Genomic DNA, 17758 nt, shown 5'->3' with positions numbered 1-17758 from the left:
TGTGTTCCAAGAACCTTTATTTGGTCACACTGAAATCTGATTTCAATATAATTCTCAAATGTCACAAAATAGTCTTTCCCCACCCGCCTCCAACCATTTAAAAATGTAAAAACCATTCTTAGTTCTTAGGCCTGTTACAAGGTAAACGGGGACATGAAGATTCTGAAGGTGATTCAAGCACACATGGATTGTGAGCAGCACCAAGCCCACGTGGTCAGGAGCCCTGCCGACCGGCCAGGAAGCAAAACCAGGAGGCTGTCAGATCAGAAGCAGCTGCTGCATTGGCGAAGCCTCCTTGGCTGTCTGTGATTACATTTCTCAGACCTGCATGCATTTACAGACTGACTCCAGCTCAGGTTTTGTGGAGGTCCCAGGCCAGCGTCCTCAGGCTGATCACCAGGCTTCACAGACGTGGGCACAGGCCTGCATTTGGCCCACGGGGCACACAGTGGGCCAGCCCCAACAGGACCATGTTGATTCCGAGTCCAGGTGCTAGAGTGTGTTTAAGGCTGGGTCCTTGGGCCCTTTTTGGCTGGCCTGCAAGTGCTGTCAGGAAAGACAAGCATCCTGTGGTGCAGACCCTGGAGTCCAGAGGCCCTGCACCCCTTTGCACGTCATTACCAGGAAGTGGCCAGGAGGACTCCCTTGTGGGGAGGGCCCATCCGATGACAAACCACTTTCTTAGCACCAGCAGAGGGTGGGGGTGTGGCATGTCCACCCAGGACCTTGATCTTGTCCCACTGTTAGGTGGCTCAAAAGGCCTAAGATATGGCCCACTTAGAGGTGCCCACCTTGCCAGGCTCTGAAGGCAATGACCACCTGGTTCAGCACAGCAGCTGAGGTGGGGACGTAACCTCTGGTGTCTGTAGAGGTCCCTGCCGTCTTGCACTGACTTGCAGACACAAGTTGTGGGTGAAGCGGGGGGTTACAGCTGCTGCAGATGCACACTGCATGGTGCCCCACCCAGGGCAGGAGCACACCGAAGTTGCAGGTGGGGCAATCCTGTCCCAAGACAGCGCTGCGACCTACACACCTTGTGCCAGGGAAGCAGCCAATCAGGCTGAGCTGCTGGGGGGTTGAGTCCCGTCTACTTGCTGAGAACATCCTGGACTCTGCTGTCCCAACCTCTCCAGGCACCTGGAACGGCTGGCACTTGTTCTCGGAGAGAAAACCACAGGCTGCTTCTGGGCTACATCACACAAGGTGAACCTGGGCTTAACACAACCCGTGTGATGTGACCCACCAAGTCCTGTTGCAATAAACCCTCAAGTGACCTCAGGGTCACCTGTTGGACACGAGAGACATGGCCCCTCCATGGAAGACAGCCCTTTGCCCTGTGATTATCGTCAGTGGTGCCAAAGATTGCCAGGTCTCGGGGTGGTCCTGGGTAGCAGCTGGTGACACTCCTCATCCTGAGTCCCCCTGCACAGCCCAGGGCCCTGGGCCATGCGGGAACTACCGCTGCATGTCAGCCTCATCCTGCAGCTCGCAGGCCTTGAGCTGCTCCAGGAGCCGCTCTGCAGCCCAGCCTGTCAGTCAACCAGAGCAGCGATGTTCCCTGCACGTTCCTTCCGCTGGTGACAAGATGGCCACATACTCTGACCACTTGACCCAAGCCGGGCTGTGCTGGCAGAGAAAACCTGAGCAGGAGGTGATGCCAGCAGAGTGGGCTTGCTCACTGGCACCCATGGGCCCTCTGCCCTGGGACCTGTGGGGCCCGTTGAGGCCACACCCCCATGCTGATCCTGGTGAGCAGGCGTCTCCAGCACCCATCGGCCTATGCAAAGGCACCAGCTCATGCGTCTGCCTGCAGACCTTCCAGTTCTGGTGGTCCGTGTGGCTGGTGTTTTGAGGGTACGCCTCTGGTGGCGTCCTCGGGGCTGCTCTTTCATTCTTGTAACCACTGTTAAGACAATGCTCGGGGAGGCCACTGGGTTTTGGACTTACGGCAGGCCAGGGACACTGTCCCCAGGCCTGGGTGCTGCTCCTGGCGTGCCTGCATGGACCCAGCACCTCCCCAAAGAGAAGGGCTGCTCTGCGAGGCATATCCGCTGAGGAGAGCAGAAGGGGAGCCCAGGCACCCCCCCAGCAGCCCTGCACAAACACATCCTTGCTGCATAAGCCAGTCTGGTACCTGGGGCCTAAGGAAGGCGTCCTGGGTGACTTCTTCCACCCCCTCAGCCGGTGGGGCTGCCAGGGCTCGTCTCACGCCTCGTCCGCAAGGTCCAGGGTCATCCCTCTGAGAGCTCAAATGCTACACGTGTCACCCTGATGGAGACACGAGCTTTATTGGAGGAGATAAGGTCAAACGTGCCAGCAGAAACATACACCACGTAGGAATCTCAACACTCCCTAAGAGAGCAATTCTGAATCTTCCCCAGTTTTCTAGATCTTCAGTGTAAAAGATCCCATGTCAAATAAATTAAGGCTGTAGGTTTATTCACATTTATACACATTTGTAAAGGTAAGTGGTCTAGCCCATGTGAATTTTCTGATGCTGAGTAAGCCTTGAGCTCCTATTAAAAGCTTTGTCACATTCATTACATTTGTAAGGTTTCTCTCCAGTGTGAATTCTCTGGTGGATAATGAGATGCGACCGCCACCTGAATATTTTCTCACATTCATTACATTTGTGAAGTTTCTTTACAGTATTAACTCTCCTACGACTCGTGTGGGTGGAAGCCTCCAGGGTGCTCCCGTACTCACGGTACCACTGGGCACGAGTGTGGATCCTCTGGTGCTCGATCAGGTATGAGCTCCGGCTGAAGGCCTTCCCGCACTCGCTGCATCCATAGGGCTTCACCCCGGCATGGATAATCTGGTGCTGGAAAAGGGTGGAATTCTGGCTGAAGGCCTTCCCACACTCACTGCACTTATATGGCCTCTCGCCCGTGTGCACCCTCTGGTGTATTGTGAGCTGTGTGCTCATGCTGAAGGCTTTTCCACATTCGAGGCACTCGTAGGGCTTCTCCCCCTTATGAATCCTCTGATGGTAAATGAGGCTCGAGCTCTGGCTAAAGGCCTTCCCGCAGTCACTGCACTCATACGGCTTCTCCCCGGTATGAATTCTCTGATGCTGAATGAGGTGTGAGCCCTGGACAAAGCCCTTCCCACACTCATCGCACTTAAACGGTTTTTCTCCAGTGTGAGTTCTCTGGTGGCGAATAAGTCGTGAACTGCAACCAAAGGCTTTTGAACACTTGTTGCATTTATAAGGTTTCTCTCCAGTGTGTGTCAGTTGATGCTGACTCAGGCGGGAGACCCACCGGAAAGCCTTCCCACACTCATCACACTTAAATGGCTTCTCAGGAACATGCATCCTCTGACGTGCACCCAGGCTGGGACTCTCCGGGGTTCTCGGGAGCTCAAGCTTCTCTGCAGCGTGCATCCGCTGGTGCTGAGCTAGGGTTGAGCTCTGGCTGAAGGCCTTGCCGCACTCCCGGCACGGGTAGGGCCGCTCTCCCGTGTGGGTCCTCTGGTGCCTGGCCAGCTGAGACTGCTGGCTGAAGGCCTTCCCGCACTCCCGGCAGCCATAGGGCCTCTCTCCCGTGTGGACCCTCTGATGATGGATGAGGCTGGAGCTCTGCCCAAAGGCTTTTCCACATTCTTCACACCTGTAGGGCTTCTCCCCAGTGTGAATCCTTTGATGCTGAATAAGTTTTGAGCTCAGGCGAAAGGCCTTCCCACAGTCGGTGCACTTAAACGGCTTCTCTCCAGTGTGGATCCTCTGATGCTGAGTAAGCTGTGAGCACAACCTGAAGACCTTCCCACACTCCCTACACTCATATGGTTTCTCTCCAGGAAAGGTACTCAGAGGTCTCCCCTGGAAGCAATCGGATAACTGTTTTTGGCACTCTTGGCATCTGTTGGGTTTCTGCTGGGTATTCACTTCCTGGTGTAGAGCAGCATCTGAAGGAGATCGCAGACTCCTGCCACATACATCGCACCTTCCGAAGGACCACTGACTTTGATCAGGCTGACAACCCAGGCGGCCACTGCTTCCCCACTCACCATGACCCTGGAACTCGTCCTCGGTGAAGGCCTTCCTGGGACCCATGGTCCCCATGTTCAAGAAGTTTTTATGGAAGAGGGAGGTTGGCTGTCTCTGTGAACAGACTTCAGGATCTGAGGTGTTTCCAAAGCCAGGACTCTGAGGAAAGTTCTGGGGCAAGGTTTTGACCATGACCCCCCCGGATTCTGATTTAAAACTGTCCATGTCCTGCTCACCATCAGTCCCAACTGTAGAATCTGAAATGAACAGGAAGCAAATTGCTGCTAATCCCCTGTGCTCAGAGAAAGGAGACTGGGGGTTGGGGGTGCATACCACCCCTGGGACTGAGCCCCCTCCCAGGACAGGCTGTACTGAGCATTTGGAAAGATGCAATGAGAAGTCAATGCCTTTTGACAGTGGTCAAAATCTGGTTCTGTTCATGCTTAATGCATTCATTCAGTTACTATATACCTGGAAGACTCCAAAGAGCCACTCTCCTACATGGAGAAAAGGTCATCTCACAGGGAATGAGTATGAGGAAAAACCCACAAAGAGGCAAAGTGAGCCCAAAAGGGTGGAGGATAAGAGGCAGGGTTAGGGTGCCTGTGAGAGGAAGTAGAGTAAGGAGGAAAGAGGGGCTGAAAACTGAACAGAGGGATGTTATGTACTGAGAAAAATGAGGCACAAGAGCTGCCAAGGGGCGCATGGGTGAGTCCGAGAGAGGTGGGCCTCAGCTGTCCACCGGGCAGGGTTCTCTCCAGCCGCTGCCAGTCCTGCCCTCTGACTCACACTGCTGCGTCCATCCCTTGCTGCCCTGCCCCTCAGCTTCCAGGTGGCCACAGTGACTACACTGGGCTACGCTGACGCCTCCTTCCTGGGGGTTTCCAGAGGGCCCACCTCCCTGCTTGCCCTCCACATGGAGGGATGGAGGGATGTGGCCACCAGCCAAGGAATACCTGGGGCCACCAGAAACTGGAATAGGCAGGGAGGATCCTCCCCTACAGGTTTCAGAGGGACACAACACTGCTTGTGACTTGATCCTGGACATGTGGTCCCCACAACTAAGGAACAGTACATCTCGGCTGTGGTAAGCCTCCAGTCTATGTGCTTTGTTACAGCAGCTTCAGGACACCAACACAGCCCTGGAACTTCATCTGAGAGGCTGGGTCACCCAGACCCCATGAAACTCTGGAGGGAGCATGGCAGTGGCAGGTGAACAGCTGCTCAGAGTCACACGTGTGCCTTTGCTTAATATGAATATTAGTAAAATTCAAACTAACAAAATGTGGTTCAAAAACAAACTGTCTTGCTATAATGCACAGGAGTTCTATGCCCTTGCTTTTCTGTAGTTTAGTCTCTCCTGAGGCTGCCCCATGACTGGCCTACGCCTCTAGGCCCACCCCACAGCATACCCAGCCAGCTCAGCAAAGCTGCATGGATAGCCTCTGGGGTCCCCCTCCAGCTTCCCACCTGAGCCCTTGCCGGGCATGAGGACCCTGAATCCCTCCTGTGCCCAGAAGCCTCACCTGTCCGGGTGGTCCTGGCTTCCTCTCTCCCCTCTGCTCCTTGCAGGTCAAGGACCCATGGATCCTGCCCCTGTTCTAGCCGGGAGATCAGCTCAGGCTTGAAGACCAGGAATCCTGCTGTGGGGGCAGCAGAGGAGGAGACGGTATCATTGTGGCTGGGAGTGCAGCTCGGGGCTCAGTTCTCCCTGGTCCCCAGGAGTGAAGGGTTGGGGGCTACTGGAGCATAGGGGCCTCCTGTCCAGACCTGCTGCCTCCTGAGGCTGGACAGAGAGGAGCGAGTGGACTCCCTGTCTGGCCCTGCTGCAGATGGAGACAGGGCCAGGATCGCCAGGGAGTCCTGTCACCCAAGTCTGCAGAACACAGGCCAGCTATCCCCCACGGGGAGAGAAGCAGGCACAGCCAGCACTTCCCTCAGTCCCTTCAGGGATGCTCCAAGAGGTACGGTTGCTTAAGAAACAATACAACAACAAATCAACCAACAAAATGGATTTTAAATCAGAAGGTGTGAAGCCCAATCATCAGCCAGCAGCCCCAGTCTCAAGTCCTCACACAGAGCCCAGGGCCTCAGCAGAGGGCTGGAGACCGGCAGGCGCCCCCTGGCACCTGCCTTCTGGGGCCAGTAGCCCCCATGCTGTGGGGCAGCCATGTGAAGTGCTCCCAGCCCACCCAAGGGCCAGTCAAGCCCTCTGGCTAGAGCACTCCTCAGGTGTTCAGCCATGGGGTGGAGAAGGCAGCAGGCAGAGAAGGTCAAAGGCTCAGGTGACAGCAGGACCCCACACTCGACAGGAAATAGGTTCCCGCCAAGCACACGTGTGCGGCTCACAGAGAAACGTCCCTGGGCAGCCAGAAAGGGGGTCAGGCAAAGGCCATGAAACACCACCACAGCCTGCACCTGACCCAAGTGCAGCTGGACACAACAGCAACCACAATGGGTGGCTCAAAACTACGACTATCCAGAAACTATGTGATGAGTGAGAAAGTGGCAACTGTATTTACTGTGAGTTACAATTCGTAGGATGCAGCTGAAGTGATATTTACGCATAAAATTTCATGTTTTTAAATACACCAACTAGAAACAAGAATGGTAAACACAGAACAGGTAAATACTAAGCTCAAGAAACAGTAAGAAATCTGATTGAGTAGCTGTTCAAGCTATTTCAAGTTTGGATTCTATTTCTATTCACTCAGGCAGAAAGTCCACCTACACTGTGAGCACAGCCAAAAGGTATGAAGGAAAGAAACAACACAGCAGACCCAATAAATTAAAAGGGAAGAAGGAAGAAAGGCGGAAAGACTCAGTGACGGAGCGCCCTGCCCCTCCTGCCCCCCAAAACCCACAAGCTGGGTCTCTGAAAGATGAAACAACAGTCTCATGGCAGTCAGTATCAATCACGGTCAACACAGTGAAAAAATGCTGCAAAAATAAATAAGGGAAACAAATACAAACATAACAGACATTAAAAATGAAGAGTGTTCTGAATAAGTACACACTAGAAAAATTGAAAATCTGAGTAGCTGTTTAAGCCATTTCAAGTTTGGATTGTATTTCTACCCACTCAGGCAGAAAGTCCACCTACCCTGTGAGCACTGAATCACATGACGTATGCAAACCTGGGAGCCTGCTTGGCTCACCAAGACTCCTCCTGGGGTCAGCTTCTGACCCACAAGGACTCACAGTCCCAAGCCCCTGCCTAGCTCATGAGGGCTCGAACACATGGCCTCCAGATCTGCAGCCTCTAGCAGAGGCCAAAATAGGTGGGTGCTGACCGATGATGGAAGGGCTAGGGGTGTCCAAATAAAGCCTCACCTAGTCCAGCCACACTGCTGTGGTTCTCAAGCATCACCTCCTTGTAGAGAGCCCTCTGGCCAGGGTCCAGACACTGCCATTCCTCCCGCGAGAAGTGCACGGCCACATCACCAAATGTCACAGCCTCCTGAAAGGACACACACCAGTCTCCTGGCTGTCTCAAGCACACAGACCACAAGGTTGAGTGAGACAGTCACCAGGCCCCTTTGGTTTTAAAATCGAGGGGAGGAAGGAATTCCCTGGCTGTCTTGTGGTCAGGACTCTGCTCCCACTGTAGGGGGCACAGGCTCAATCCCTGGTCAGGAAAGTAAGATCCTGCAAGCTGTGCAGTGTAGCCAAAATATAAAATAAAATCAAGGGGAGGGACAGTATGGAGGAGAGGGAGGGACCCAGGTCATGGGGATCTACAACCCTCCCCCAAGAGCCTCAGGCAGGCCCAATCTGAGCAGGGTTTGCTCACTACCTTGGACACACCCGAGACTGGCAAGGGGTCAGCAAGAGGCCGAGAGTCTAGGTCCAGGCCCATTGGGCACGGTGGGTGCCCAGAGGAGCAGGTAGGGGCCTCACAAGACAAGGGAGGGAACAGGGGAAGTCAGACTCCTACCATGAGGCTCGGTGGGTGGGAATCCACGTGTCCTGGCTGAGAGACCTGTTGGCGGTTACCAAAGAGTCAGAGGTCACGATCCTGGAGGCCCCAACCTCTCACTTCCAGACTAATCGAGGGGGCACCACGTCCTCCAATCTTTTACTTCCAACTCCAAGTGTTCTCTGGCAGGGACTTGTGGTGGGGCCAAAATGGCTGTAGCACTACAGTATCTGCCCTCCGAAGCTTCATTCGTCTTTCAGAGAGTGTGACATGGAAGAATTACTCCACAAACATGTAATGGGTAGTTGCCATGTGTACCAGGTGCTCGGTAGGCAATAGGGATGTGGTAGTGAATAGCGCACAAGGACTCTACCTCCTTGGAGCAGCCTAGTGGGGTAAAGAGTTAACTGACCATGCAAACAAACCAAAATTACAACTGTGATGACAGCACAAGTACAAGGGACTCAGAAAGCATTTAAACTAGGAAACTCTGACTTAGTCTGATGGGTCACTTCCCCTAGGTGCTAACTCGGTGCTAATCGGGGTGGGGAGGGAACTCGTAAGCAGCAGGAACAGAGTGTGCAAGGGCCAGAGGCAAGAAGGACCCTCCGAGGCAGGAAGGACTAGGGCTGAATGAGCCAGTGGGGCAAGATCTCAGGCAGCAAGATGAGTCATGGTGTGACGGGCGGCTGGAGTAGACAGGAACCAGAAGGATGGACTGCAGGGAAAAGAGGAGGGGACACCTGACTACACCCCAACCCTTGTACAAAAACCTGACCCCTCTCCGGGCATCCCCCTGGGAGGTCAAATAGAGAAGTAGACTTCCTAGGGGAGAGTCTGACTCCAAAAGCGGCTTGAGGGAAGAAGCTTTAGGCCATGAGCTGATTCAGACTGCAGTGACCACTGTCAAGCGGTTCCCCACCTGGGCCTGGCCAGCAGCAGGCATGTGCCTCCCGGTGCTGGATCCTGGGTCCCTGTAGAGAAGTACAGGCTCTAAGTAGCAGCCAGAATTAAGAGAAAATACACAGCCTACGATCCCAAGACATGGCCCTTTTGGCCACCTTCATGAAGTCTAGGTCTTGAAGAAGCAGTGAGAAAGGGTAAAAGAGTGCCCCCGAGGGAGATGATGGGTATGCAGGCTGGAGCATGCCTAGACTCGAAGGGGAGGCTACGAGGCTGCCGCGAGGCCGGATCTGTGGGATGACCCCTCCCGCTTCTTCCCGGCCAAGACGGACAAGGCTCGACCACCGCCCTACCCGGCGCCAACGGGCTCTCAGAGCCGCCCGCTCCACCAGCGCTTCCCAGCGGAGAGGCCGGGGGAGCGCGGAGCCCGCCTCATCGGAGGCGGGAGGACAAGGGGGCCGGTAGGAGACCTCTTAGACCAAGCGGGGGAGGAGAACTTGGGCCGCCCCGACGCTAATCTACTCCCTCAGCACCGACTCACCCTCCTGGGGCCAGCCGGAGACTTTAGCAGCGCGACGACGCCGGAAACGGGCCTCGGTCGCTCGCGACCGCTCGCCCCGCAGACTTCCGGTTGCTCTGGGCGGTTCGGAGGCTCAGCCGACTCGGTGGTTCCCAGCCAGTCCCCAACCTAGGAAGCCGGAGACGGGGCGGGGCCAGGTAGCTTGGGAACCGAGAGAGCCCGGAGCGGGCGGGGCGGAATCCGGTAAAGGGCGGGGTCACAGTTCAAGGAGGGCGGGGCTGGGGCCGGGGGAAAGCGAGGGCCCGGGCTCGCTGCTGTGTGGCTTGGAGGCGGGGAGTAGACCCGGACGAAACGGTAGCGACCTGAGGGTCGCCCGGGCCGGCCCCGCGCACCTCTGGTCATAGTCTGGGCCGCTGGTCCCCGCATTGGGTTCTGTGTGCGGGCTGCTGCCGGGCAGAACGCGCCTGCTGGGCCTGTTCCAGGCTCCAGGACTACAGAGACGCCGCTGCCCCAGCTGTGCCCAGTGGAGTACGGGGGCGAGCGGCCAGATGGGGTGCAAAGGAGCCCTGTGGAGAGAGTAGGTGTTCCTGTCCTTGGTGTGGAGATGTCTCGGGCCACGGGCACCGCAGAGTGTGGAGGGGCACCGACAGCCCAGAGATGAGGCTGTGAGGGCTGCAAAAAGGGTGAGGACCACCAGGAGGAGAGGCCCAGGGCAGACGTCAACCGGGACGTCTGGCTGGCGTCCCTGGCTGCGTCGCGGGGCTCGAGGCAGCGGGACAACCTAGGACCCACCGAGAGACTTGAGGTGGTGGGCCCTCAGGCGAAGGGCGGCGCGCCCGGGTGTCAGGTCAAGGCTGCTCCTCGCCGTGCCCTCTCCCAACCCAGCTTTGTCTGGCTCCTGGGGCAGCTTGTTCTGGGTGTTCTCCCATACCCACGCGGTCCTGTGTGTAGGGGGAGGGCACCCCAACTTCTTTGGAATTCGGCAGGAGCCTCCCCTTCAGCAGCCCAGCTCCCTCAGCTTTGGGGAGGACGCTGCGCGTGTATTCCGAGGCCACAGCTTCCTGTGTGGTCCGGGCCCTTGGAACTTCTCACGCTGGACAGCCCTGGAGCGGCAAGGTTGAGGGGAGGGCCCTGACACCAGCCTCATTGATGATCCAAACCCTGGGGTCCCTGGCAAAGCCCTGGTGAATGGGCGCAAGCCCAAGGAAGGAGGTGGACAGAGTCAGTTCCGGGACGGACTCCTAGGGGAGGTGGAAGGGAAAACCTAGAATGCTCAGAGGAACCAGCTCTTTTCCCTGGGTGCCTGCGGGGTGCAGTCTGGGTCTCCCACCCCACGCCTCCAGATGTTGAACAATTCTCAGCTCTCCCATCGCCACATCCTCCCTCATAACTCTGAAAGCATCTGTGCAAAAGATGAATAGATGAAGAAATGGGGAATGGGAAAGGACTGGGTGTATACCTGCTTCTTAACCCTAACCCCTAGCCAAGTACTCAGGCACCCTGAGCTCACTGGTGTCCTGACCTACTGGGTCCCCCTTCTGCTGGAGTGTCATCACACTGCACCATCTTGAGCCAGGAGGTCTTGGCAAACCTGGGCCCCAGCCTAGCCCCTCAAGGAGGGGAGTACTCCTACTCAAGATCAGAGGAGCACTTCTACTCAACGTGAGGCTGACCCAGGGAGCAAGAAGGGGAGCCAGGGCTGACACTGGGATCTTCAGACTGATGACAGAACCACCTCAGCTGCCACAAGAGTCTGGCCCAGAGTGTCCACCCAGCAGACACCTGGGCAGTGTGGGAGGTGTGGGGACCAGGGTTCTGAGGGTGCTACCTGGATGCAGGGTGAAGGAGACTGTGTCTGTCCACTGCAGGCCATTCCAGGGCCTCCACACCTGCATTCCATAATCCTCACTGAGCCTTAGACCCACTGAGCAAACAGACTGTTAACAGCCAGGGGCCTGCATGGTCCCCAAATGGTCACAGTGCCTCTTCTCTGGGAAAACCCAAATCACTTTGTGGCTATTTCCAGCCTGGGATTAGGATTCTGAGCTGTAAGTGTTCCCAGGGGAAAAGCCATGCTTGAAAGTTATTTTCGAGGACTTCCCTGTTGGTGCAGTGGATGGGAGGGGACACAGGTTTGATCCCTGGTCTGGGAGGATTCCACATGCCTCAGAACAACTAAGCCTGTGTGCCACAGTCACTGAACCTGGGGTACAAGAACTGTTGAAGCCCACATGCCTAGAGAGTGCTTGCTGCAACTAAAGAAAGCCCACGCAAAAGCAACGAAGACCCAGCACAGCCAAAAATCAATCGATAAATAATTAAATTATCTTTGAGAATTCCCTGGCAATCCAGTCATTAGTTCTCCACATTGTCACTGCTGAGCACACAGATTCACTTCCTGATTGGGGAATTCAGATCCCACAAAATGTGTGGACAGATATGTATATATATTTTTAAAGAGATGTGTTTCCAAGGCCACTTTCTGTAGTCTAGTAGATGGCACAGGGAAATAACACTTTCAGTGAAGTGGGACAGAGCTGCTGAAGGCTGTCACTATCCCCGAACACTCAGGAATCTCCTGGTGAGTTAAAATGTATGTGGATTCTGTTTTAATCAGGGATGGTAAGATGTCAGAAAAAGCAAAAGCGTTCCAGAAAAACATCTATTTCTGCTTTATTGACTATGTGGATCACAATAAACTGTGGAAAATTCTGAAAGAGATGGGAATACCAGACCACCCGACCTGCCTCTTGAGAAACCTGTATGCAGGTCAGGAAGCAATGGTTAGAACTGGACATGGAACAACAGACTGTTTCCAAATAGGAAAAGGAGTATGTCAAGGCTGTATATTGTCACCCTGCTTATTTAACTTATATGCAGAGGACATCATGAGAAACGCTGGGCTGGATGAAGCACAAGCTGGAATCAAGATTGCTGGGAGAAATATCAATAACCTCAGATATGCAGATGACACCACCCTTGTGGCAGAAAGTTAAGAAGAACTAAAGAGCCTCTTGATGAAAGTGAAAGTGGAGAGTGAAAAAGTTGGCTTAAAGCTCAACATTCAGAAAACTAAGATCATGGCATCCGGTCCCATCACATCATGGCAAATAGATGGGGAAACAGTGGAAACAGTGTCAGACTTTATTTTTCTGGGCTCCCAAATCACTGCAGATGGTGACTGCAGCCATGAAATTAAAAGACGCTTACTCCTTGGAAGGAAAGTTATGACCAACCTAGACAGCATATTAAAAAGCAGAGACATCACTTTGTCAACAAAGGTCTGTCTAGTCAAGGCTATGGTTCCATACATACAGTGGTCATGTATGGACGTGAGAGTTGGGCCATAAAGAAAGCTGAGCGCCAAAGAATGGATGCTTTTGAACTGTGGTGTTGGAGAAGACTCTTGAGAGTCCCTTGGACTGCAAGGAGATCCAACCAGTCCATCCTAAAGGAGATCAGTCCTGGGTGTTCATTGGAAGGACTGATGTTGAAGCTGAAACTCCAATACTTTGGCCATCTGATGCGAAGAGTTGACTCATTTGAAAAGATCCTCATGCTGGGAAAGACTGAGGGTGGGTGGAGAAGGGGACGGCAGAAGATGAGATGGTTGGATGGCATCACCAACTCAATGGACATGAGTTTGGGTAAACTCCAGGAGTTGGTGATGGACAGGGAGGCCTGGCGTGCTGCGGTTCATGGGGTCACAAGGAGTCGGACACGACTGAGTGACTGAACTGAACTGAACCCTGCATATAAGTTAAATAAGCAAGGTGACAATATACAGCCTTGATGTACTCCTTTCCCAACTTTGAACCAGTCTGTTGTTCCACATCCAGTTCTAACTTTTGCTTCTTGACCTGCATACAAGTTTCTCAGGAGACAAGTAAGGTGGTCTGGTATTCCTATGTCTTGAAGAATTTTTCACAGTTTGTTGTGATCCACACAGTCGAAGGCTTTAGTCAATGAAGCAGAAGTAGATGGTTTTCTGGAATTCTCTTGCTTTTTCTCTGATCCAGTGGATGTTGGCAGTTTGATCTGTGGTTCCTCGCCTTTTCTAAATCCAGCTTGAACATCTGGAAGTTCTCGGTTCATGTACTGTTGAGGCCTAGCTTGGAGAATTTTGAGCATTACTTTGCTAGCGTGTGAGATGAGTGCAATTGTGCAGTAGTTTGAACATTCTTTGGCTTTGCCTCTCTTTGGGATTGGAATGAAAATTGACCTTTTCCAGTACTGTGGCCACTGCTGAGTTTTCCAAATTTGCAGGCATATTGAGTGCAGCACTTTCGCAGCATCATCTTTTAGGATTTGAAATAGCTCAAGTGGAATTCCATCACCTCTACTAGCATTGTTCATAGTGACGCTTCCTAAGGCCCACTTGACTTTGCACTCCAAGATGTCTGGCTTTAGGTGAATGATCACACCATCATGGTTATCTGGGTCATGAATATCTTTTTTGTATAGTTCTGTGTATTCTTGCACCTCTTCTTAATATCATCTGCTTCTGTTAGGTCCATACCATTTCTGTCCTTTATTGTGTCCATCTTTGCATGAAATGTTCCCTTCATATCTCTAATTGATGAGATCTCTAATCTTTCCAATTCTATTGTTTTCCTCTGTTTCTTTGCGTTGATCACTTAGGAAGGCTTTCTTATCTCTCCTGGTGTTTGGGTCTTTGTTTCCATTTGGCCAATTATTTTGTTTCTTTCTTCACATCTGACTGTCCTTGGATCCTCCCCAATATGTGTGCACAACTTTTTCCTAAGATGAATCCCAAGGCAGAGGCCTGTGGGTGCATGTCCACACTTGTAATGGGGTGGGGCTCCCTTGCTTTTCGACACCCATGAAGCCTTCCTGTGCAAGTGCAGACAGAGAAGTCTTCCTTAACCTCAGGAGTGGTCATCTCATTGCTTTAACAGAGCTCAGTTTTTGCCACTAGCTTTGTCCTTGAAGTGTCAGGGTGAGAACAAAGCTTGAATTTTACTCCAGTTGACAAACACCAGGTGTCCAGCCCAGGGGCCCATCTCCTAACCCTAACCCTAACCCTAATACCACCAAAAGTGAAAGTGAAAATCATGCAGTCATGTCTGACTCTTTGTAACCCCATGGACTATATAGTCCATGAAGTTCTCCAGGCCAGAATACTGGTATGGATAGCCTTTCCCTTCTCCAGGGGATCTTTCCATCCCAGGGATTGAACCCAGGTCTCCCACATTACAGGTGGATTCTTTACCACCTGAGCCACAAGGGAAGCCCAATACCGCTAAACTGCATACTTATAAATGACTAAGATGGCAAATATTATGTGTATTTTACCATGCTTTAAAAAGTTGGAAAAAAAATGTCAGGGCTAAAAATGCACTTTGGGAAAAGGGTACCTCTTTAAGTACATTCTTAGCTTATTAGTGACAAGACCACATTTTGCAAGTACTTCAGAGATTTGCTAATAGGCAATGGCACTCCACTCCAGTATTCTTGCCTGGAAAATCCCATGGACAGAGGAGCCTGGTGGGCTGCAGTCCATGGGGTTGCTAAGAGTTGGACACAACTGAGCGACTTCACTTTCACTTTAATATATTTATATATATATATATATTTGGCTGGGCCAGGTCTTAGTTGCAGTATGTGGGATCTAGTTCCCTGACCTGGGATCGAATGCAGGCCCCTGCATTGGGAGCAGACAGTCTTAGCCCTTGGATCATCAGGGAAGTCATTAATATTTTTTCAAAATCAGAAGAAAATCCCCATTATGCTTATGTTAATGAGCATCAATTAACTCAAAGTGAAAGTATAAAGGCTCTATTGTGAGTGTTTGCTGGACAACTCCAGAATATTCAGTTTTTCTGTAGAACAACAAATTAGGAGAGTGGATGAGACAGTTTCCAGATATACAACACAGAGCACGTGGGCAGACACAGGAAAGGGTGGAGTGAACAGAAGAGCTATTTGTCCACGGAAAGGGACAAGTAAGTTAAGAAGGCCCCATACACAACCCCTAAACGTCCAAGAGGCCCCCAGGAGGCCCCCAAATGCAGATAAAATCACAGCGGCTGGACTGGCCTGCAGTGTGGGGCCAGATGATCACTGAGTGGTGTGTGTGTGTCAGGGTGGTGGTGGTGGTGGGGCTCTGCTGGGGGGTTGCAGGAGCTCTGAAGCCAGAGAGCCCACTACCTGACACAGCTCAGAGGCAACGGCCTGTCTGCACCTCAGGCCAGCATTCATCACTGTAGGTGGGTCTTTCAGAGAATGTTTTTTAATTTTTCTTCTAATATTTATTTATTTGGCTGCACTGGGTCTTAGTTGTGGCATGCAGGCTCTTCCATCTTCCTTGAGGCATGTGGGCTCTTTAGTTGTGCCATGAGAACTCCTAGTTCCGAGACCAGGGATTGAACCCTGCCCCCTGCAGTGGATATGTAGAGTCCCATCCACTGGACCAGGGAAGTCCCCCATGCACACTTAAAAAAAAAACCCATTTTTAGAAGTAGAATACACAAACAGGAGATAAAAACACCTTCAGCATGCACAACTCTTGTCAACAAGCTGATCCTGCCCAGCTTGAAGGCTCCCTTTGCTCCCCCTGGTCACTCTCTCAGGCCACCTCTCCCGTCTGTGCCTGAGCTTGGCCCCTCTAACTTCTACAGCCCTGGTGATTTTTGTAGGCTTACTTTATATTCTTCATGCGTATTCACTCATCTAACCCTCACAATGATCTTATGATAGGTAGTATTATTGTTCCCATCAAAGACAGCAGGAGTATAGGGTTCTGTTTGCCAAAGATGCTAGCGTGGGGAGCATAGCTGAAAAAGAAGAGGGGCATGGTTACTCGAGTTTATTCCAAATTACTCATGTGTGTAGGTGTGAGAAGAACAACTTTTAAAGGAAGTGGAACTCGGTGGTATTAGAGGGCACCCCGGCTGACCAGTGTGAGCAATGGCACTGTGTGGGGAGTGCCTCATCTGGGGACAAAGGCAGTTGGGCCCCTCCTGAAGATCTGAGATCCCCATGCCCAGGGAGGCTGTCCTCACCACCCTGAATGGCCCGGATCTGCAGAGACCTGGCTGTATATCAGGCTCAGTTGCCTCATGTGGAAGCCGACATTCAGACCAGTGAGGGGAGCTGAGGCACAGATCTCGGACTGTGGGAGGTTCGCCAGCCAGTACTACCATCTCTGCATAGATGCACCAAGCATGAGGCAGGGGTGTGCACCTTCCAAGCCCCACCATCAGCTGCCCTTCCTTGAGTCTACACATGTGCCTCAAGGTAGGCCTTAGGGAGGAGTCCACATGAGCACCACCCCTGAAACAGCAGGTCTCAGGCTTCCCTGGGCCCATGGCCCCCAGTGGGGGCTCACAGCCACCAGACACGCCCTGGCTCCTGGGCTTGCACTGCTACCTCTGTCGTACCCAGACTGTGGTGAAAGCCTGGACACAAGCCTGGAGTGGGTTTGGTCAGCCTTATTCTGGCTGCATCCACAGCTTGGGAAGCCAGTTTAGGGTCAAAGGGAGAGTGCAGGGCCGTGTGTCCCGCCCCGCCCCTCCCCCATACTCCATCCCAGGGACCCCACAGCACACAAGTCCAAGCACTGTCCCCACTTCCATCCCTCTGACCTTCTGGTCCTTTGAGGAGCTGACCTCAAAACCCCTCAACCTGCCCCAAGGAGATCCAGGTGCCCCCTCAGCTCTGGCCCTGCTGTGGGAAGTGCTGCCCCCTGGTGGGCTCTCCTTGACACGCCCAGCCGGTTGTCTCTTAACGGGGCCTCATGCACAGTCCCCTCTGCTCCCTCGTGGCTTCAGAACGTGGCCACATGGCCACTTCCTTCCCGCTCCTGTCATCTTCCGATGTCTCCCTGGCATCCACCCCTGCGAGGCCACACTGGAGCAAAAACATCACCCCGGAGTCCCGAGCACAAGCCCCTCTGCTCCGTGAGACCCCTGCCCTCCCTCTCTCCCTACCTCGCCGGGTCTCCCCCTTCAGGCCTAATCTGCACACCCAAGGTCTTGATCACTAAACTCTCCCCGTCTGCGCCTACTCTGTTATCATTCAGGGGTTCCACCTCCTCTTTTGCTAACTCCAGGGACCTTCTCTGGAAGGACTCCTCCCACTTCTCCAGGAGACCCCTCTCCGAAAGAAAGAAAGATGTATCTTGCTGGAGACTCCCTGCCGGGTAGCCTTGCCCACCCAATCCGCGGCCCCTCTGCTAGAGAGCAGCCTCGCCGCTAGACCCGCGCCGGGTCTTAGGTGCAGCGCCGGCCGGTCTAACTCAGTGCGCTTGCGTAGAAGGCCGGGAGCGCGGGAGGAGCTACGGGCGACCTCCATAGAACTACAAGTCCCGGTGTGCATTGCGGCGGCGGCGGCCCTTGGCCGGAAGGTTACGGGCTCTCGGCCCCACCCCGGAAGATAAGGCGGCTCTCTAGGGCCGTGTCCC

General features: G+C 53.4%; 1 protein-coding gene across 12 annotated transcripts; it reads right to left on the bottom strand.

Annotated features, from left to right (window-relative positions):
* ZNF7 (zinc finger protein 7) lies at nt 1–9393 on the bottom strand. 12 transcript variants are annotated; one of them, XR_009490388.1, is made up of 7 exons: nt 9355–9393; nt 8833–8884; nt 7929–7973; nt 7325–7451; nt 5518–5634; nt 1034–4248; nt 1–546 (listed from the first exon to the last, which is right to left on the bottom strand). XR_009490388.1 is itself a non-coding variant. In XM_002692579.7 (7 exons), the coding sequence occupies exons 2-7, from the start codon at nt 8854–8856 to the stop codon at nt 2264–2266; spliced, it is 1860 nt and encodes a 619-aa protein (XP_002692625.3). In that variant the 5' UTR covers nt 8857–8884; nt 9355–9393; the 3' UTR covers nt 1–2263. The 12 variants fall into 12 exon arrangements, 10 of the variants coding, with proteins under 10 accessions (XP_002692625.3, XP_059730313.1, XP_024857707.1 ...); XR_009490389.1 differs by having other exon boundaries at nt 2135–4248; XM_002692579.7 differs by having other exon boundaries at nt 1–2268; nt 2707–4248.
* Nucleotides 9394–17758: the final 8365 nt, after the last annotated feature.

The sequence above is a fragment of the Bos taurus genome, chromosome 14, assembly GCF_002263795.3.
Source record: "Bos taurus isolate L1 Dominette 01449 registration number 42190680 breed Hereford chromosome 14, ARS-UCD2.0, whole genome shotgun sequence".
Classification (NCBI taxonomy): domain Eukaryota; kingdom Metazoa; phylum Chordata; class Mammalia; order Artiodactyla; family Bovidae; genus Bos; species Bos taurus.
Note: the sequence above shows the minus strand (reverse complement) of the source record. Positions and strands in the feature narration are given on the sequence as shown.

Excerpts from the sequence above, each read along its gene's own strand:
- ZNF7 (XM_005215245.5), bottom strand. The coding sequence starts at position 8,856 with ATGCCTGCTGCTGGCCAGGCCCAG. Across the intron at positions 7,452-7,928 it reads CCCACCCACCGAGCCTCATG|GAGGCTGTGACATTTGGTGA; the intron begins GTAGGAGTCTGA and ends GTGTCCTTTCAG. Across the intron at positions 5,635-7,324 it reads CAGCAGTGTGGCTGGACTAG|CAGGATTCCTGGTCTTCAAG; the intron begins GTGAGGCTTTAT and ends CTGCCCCCACAG.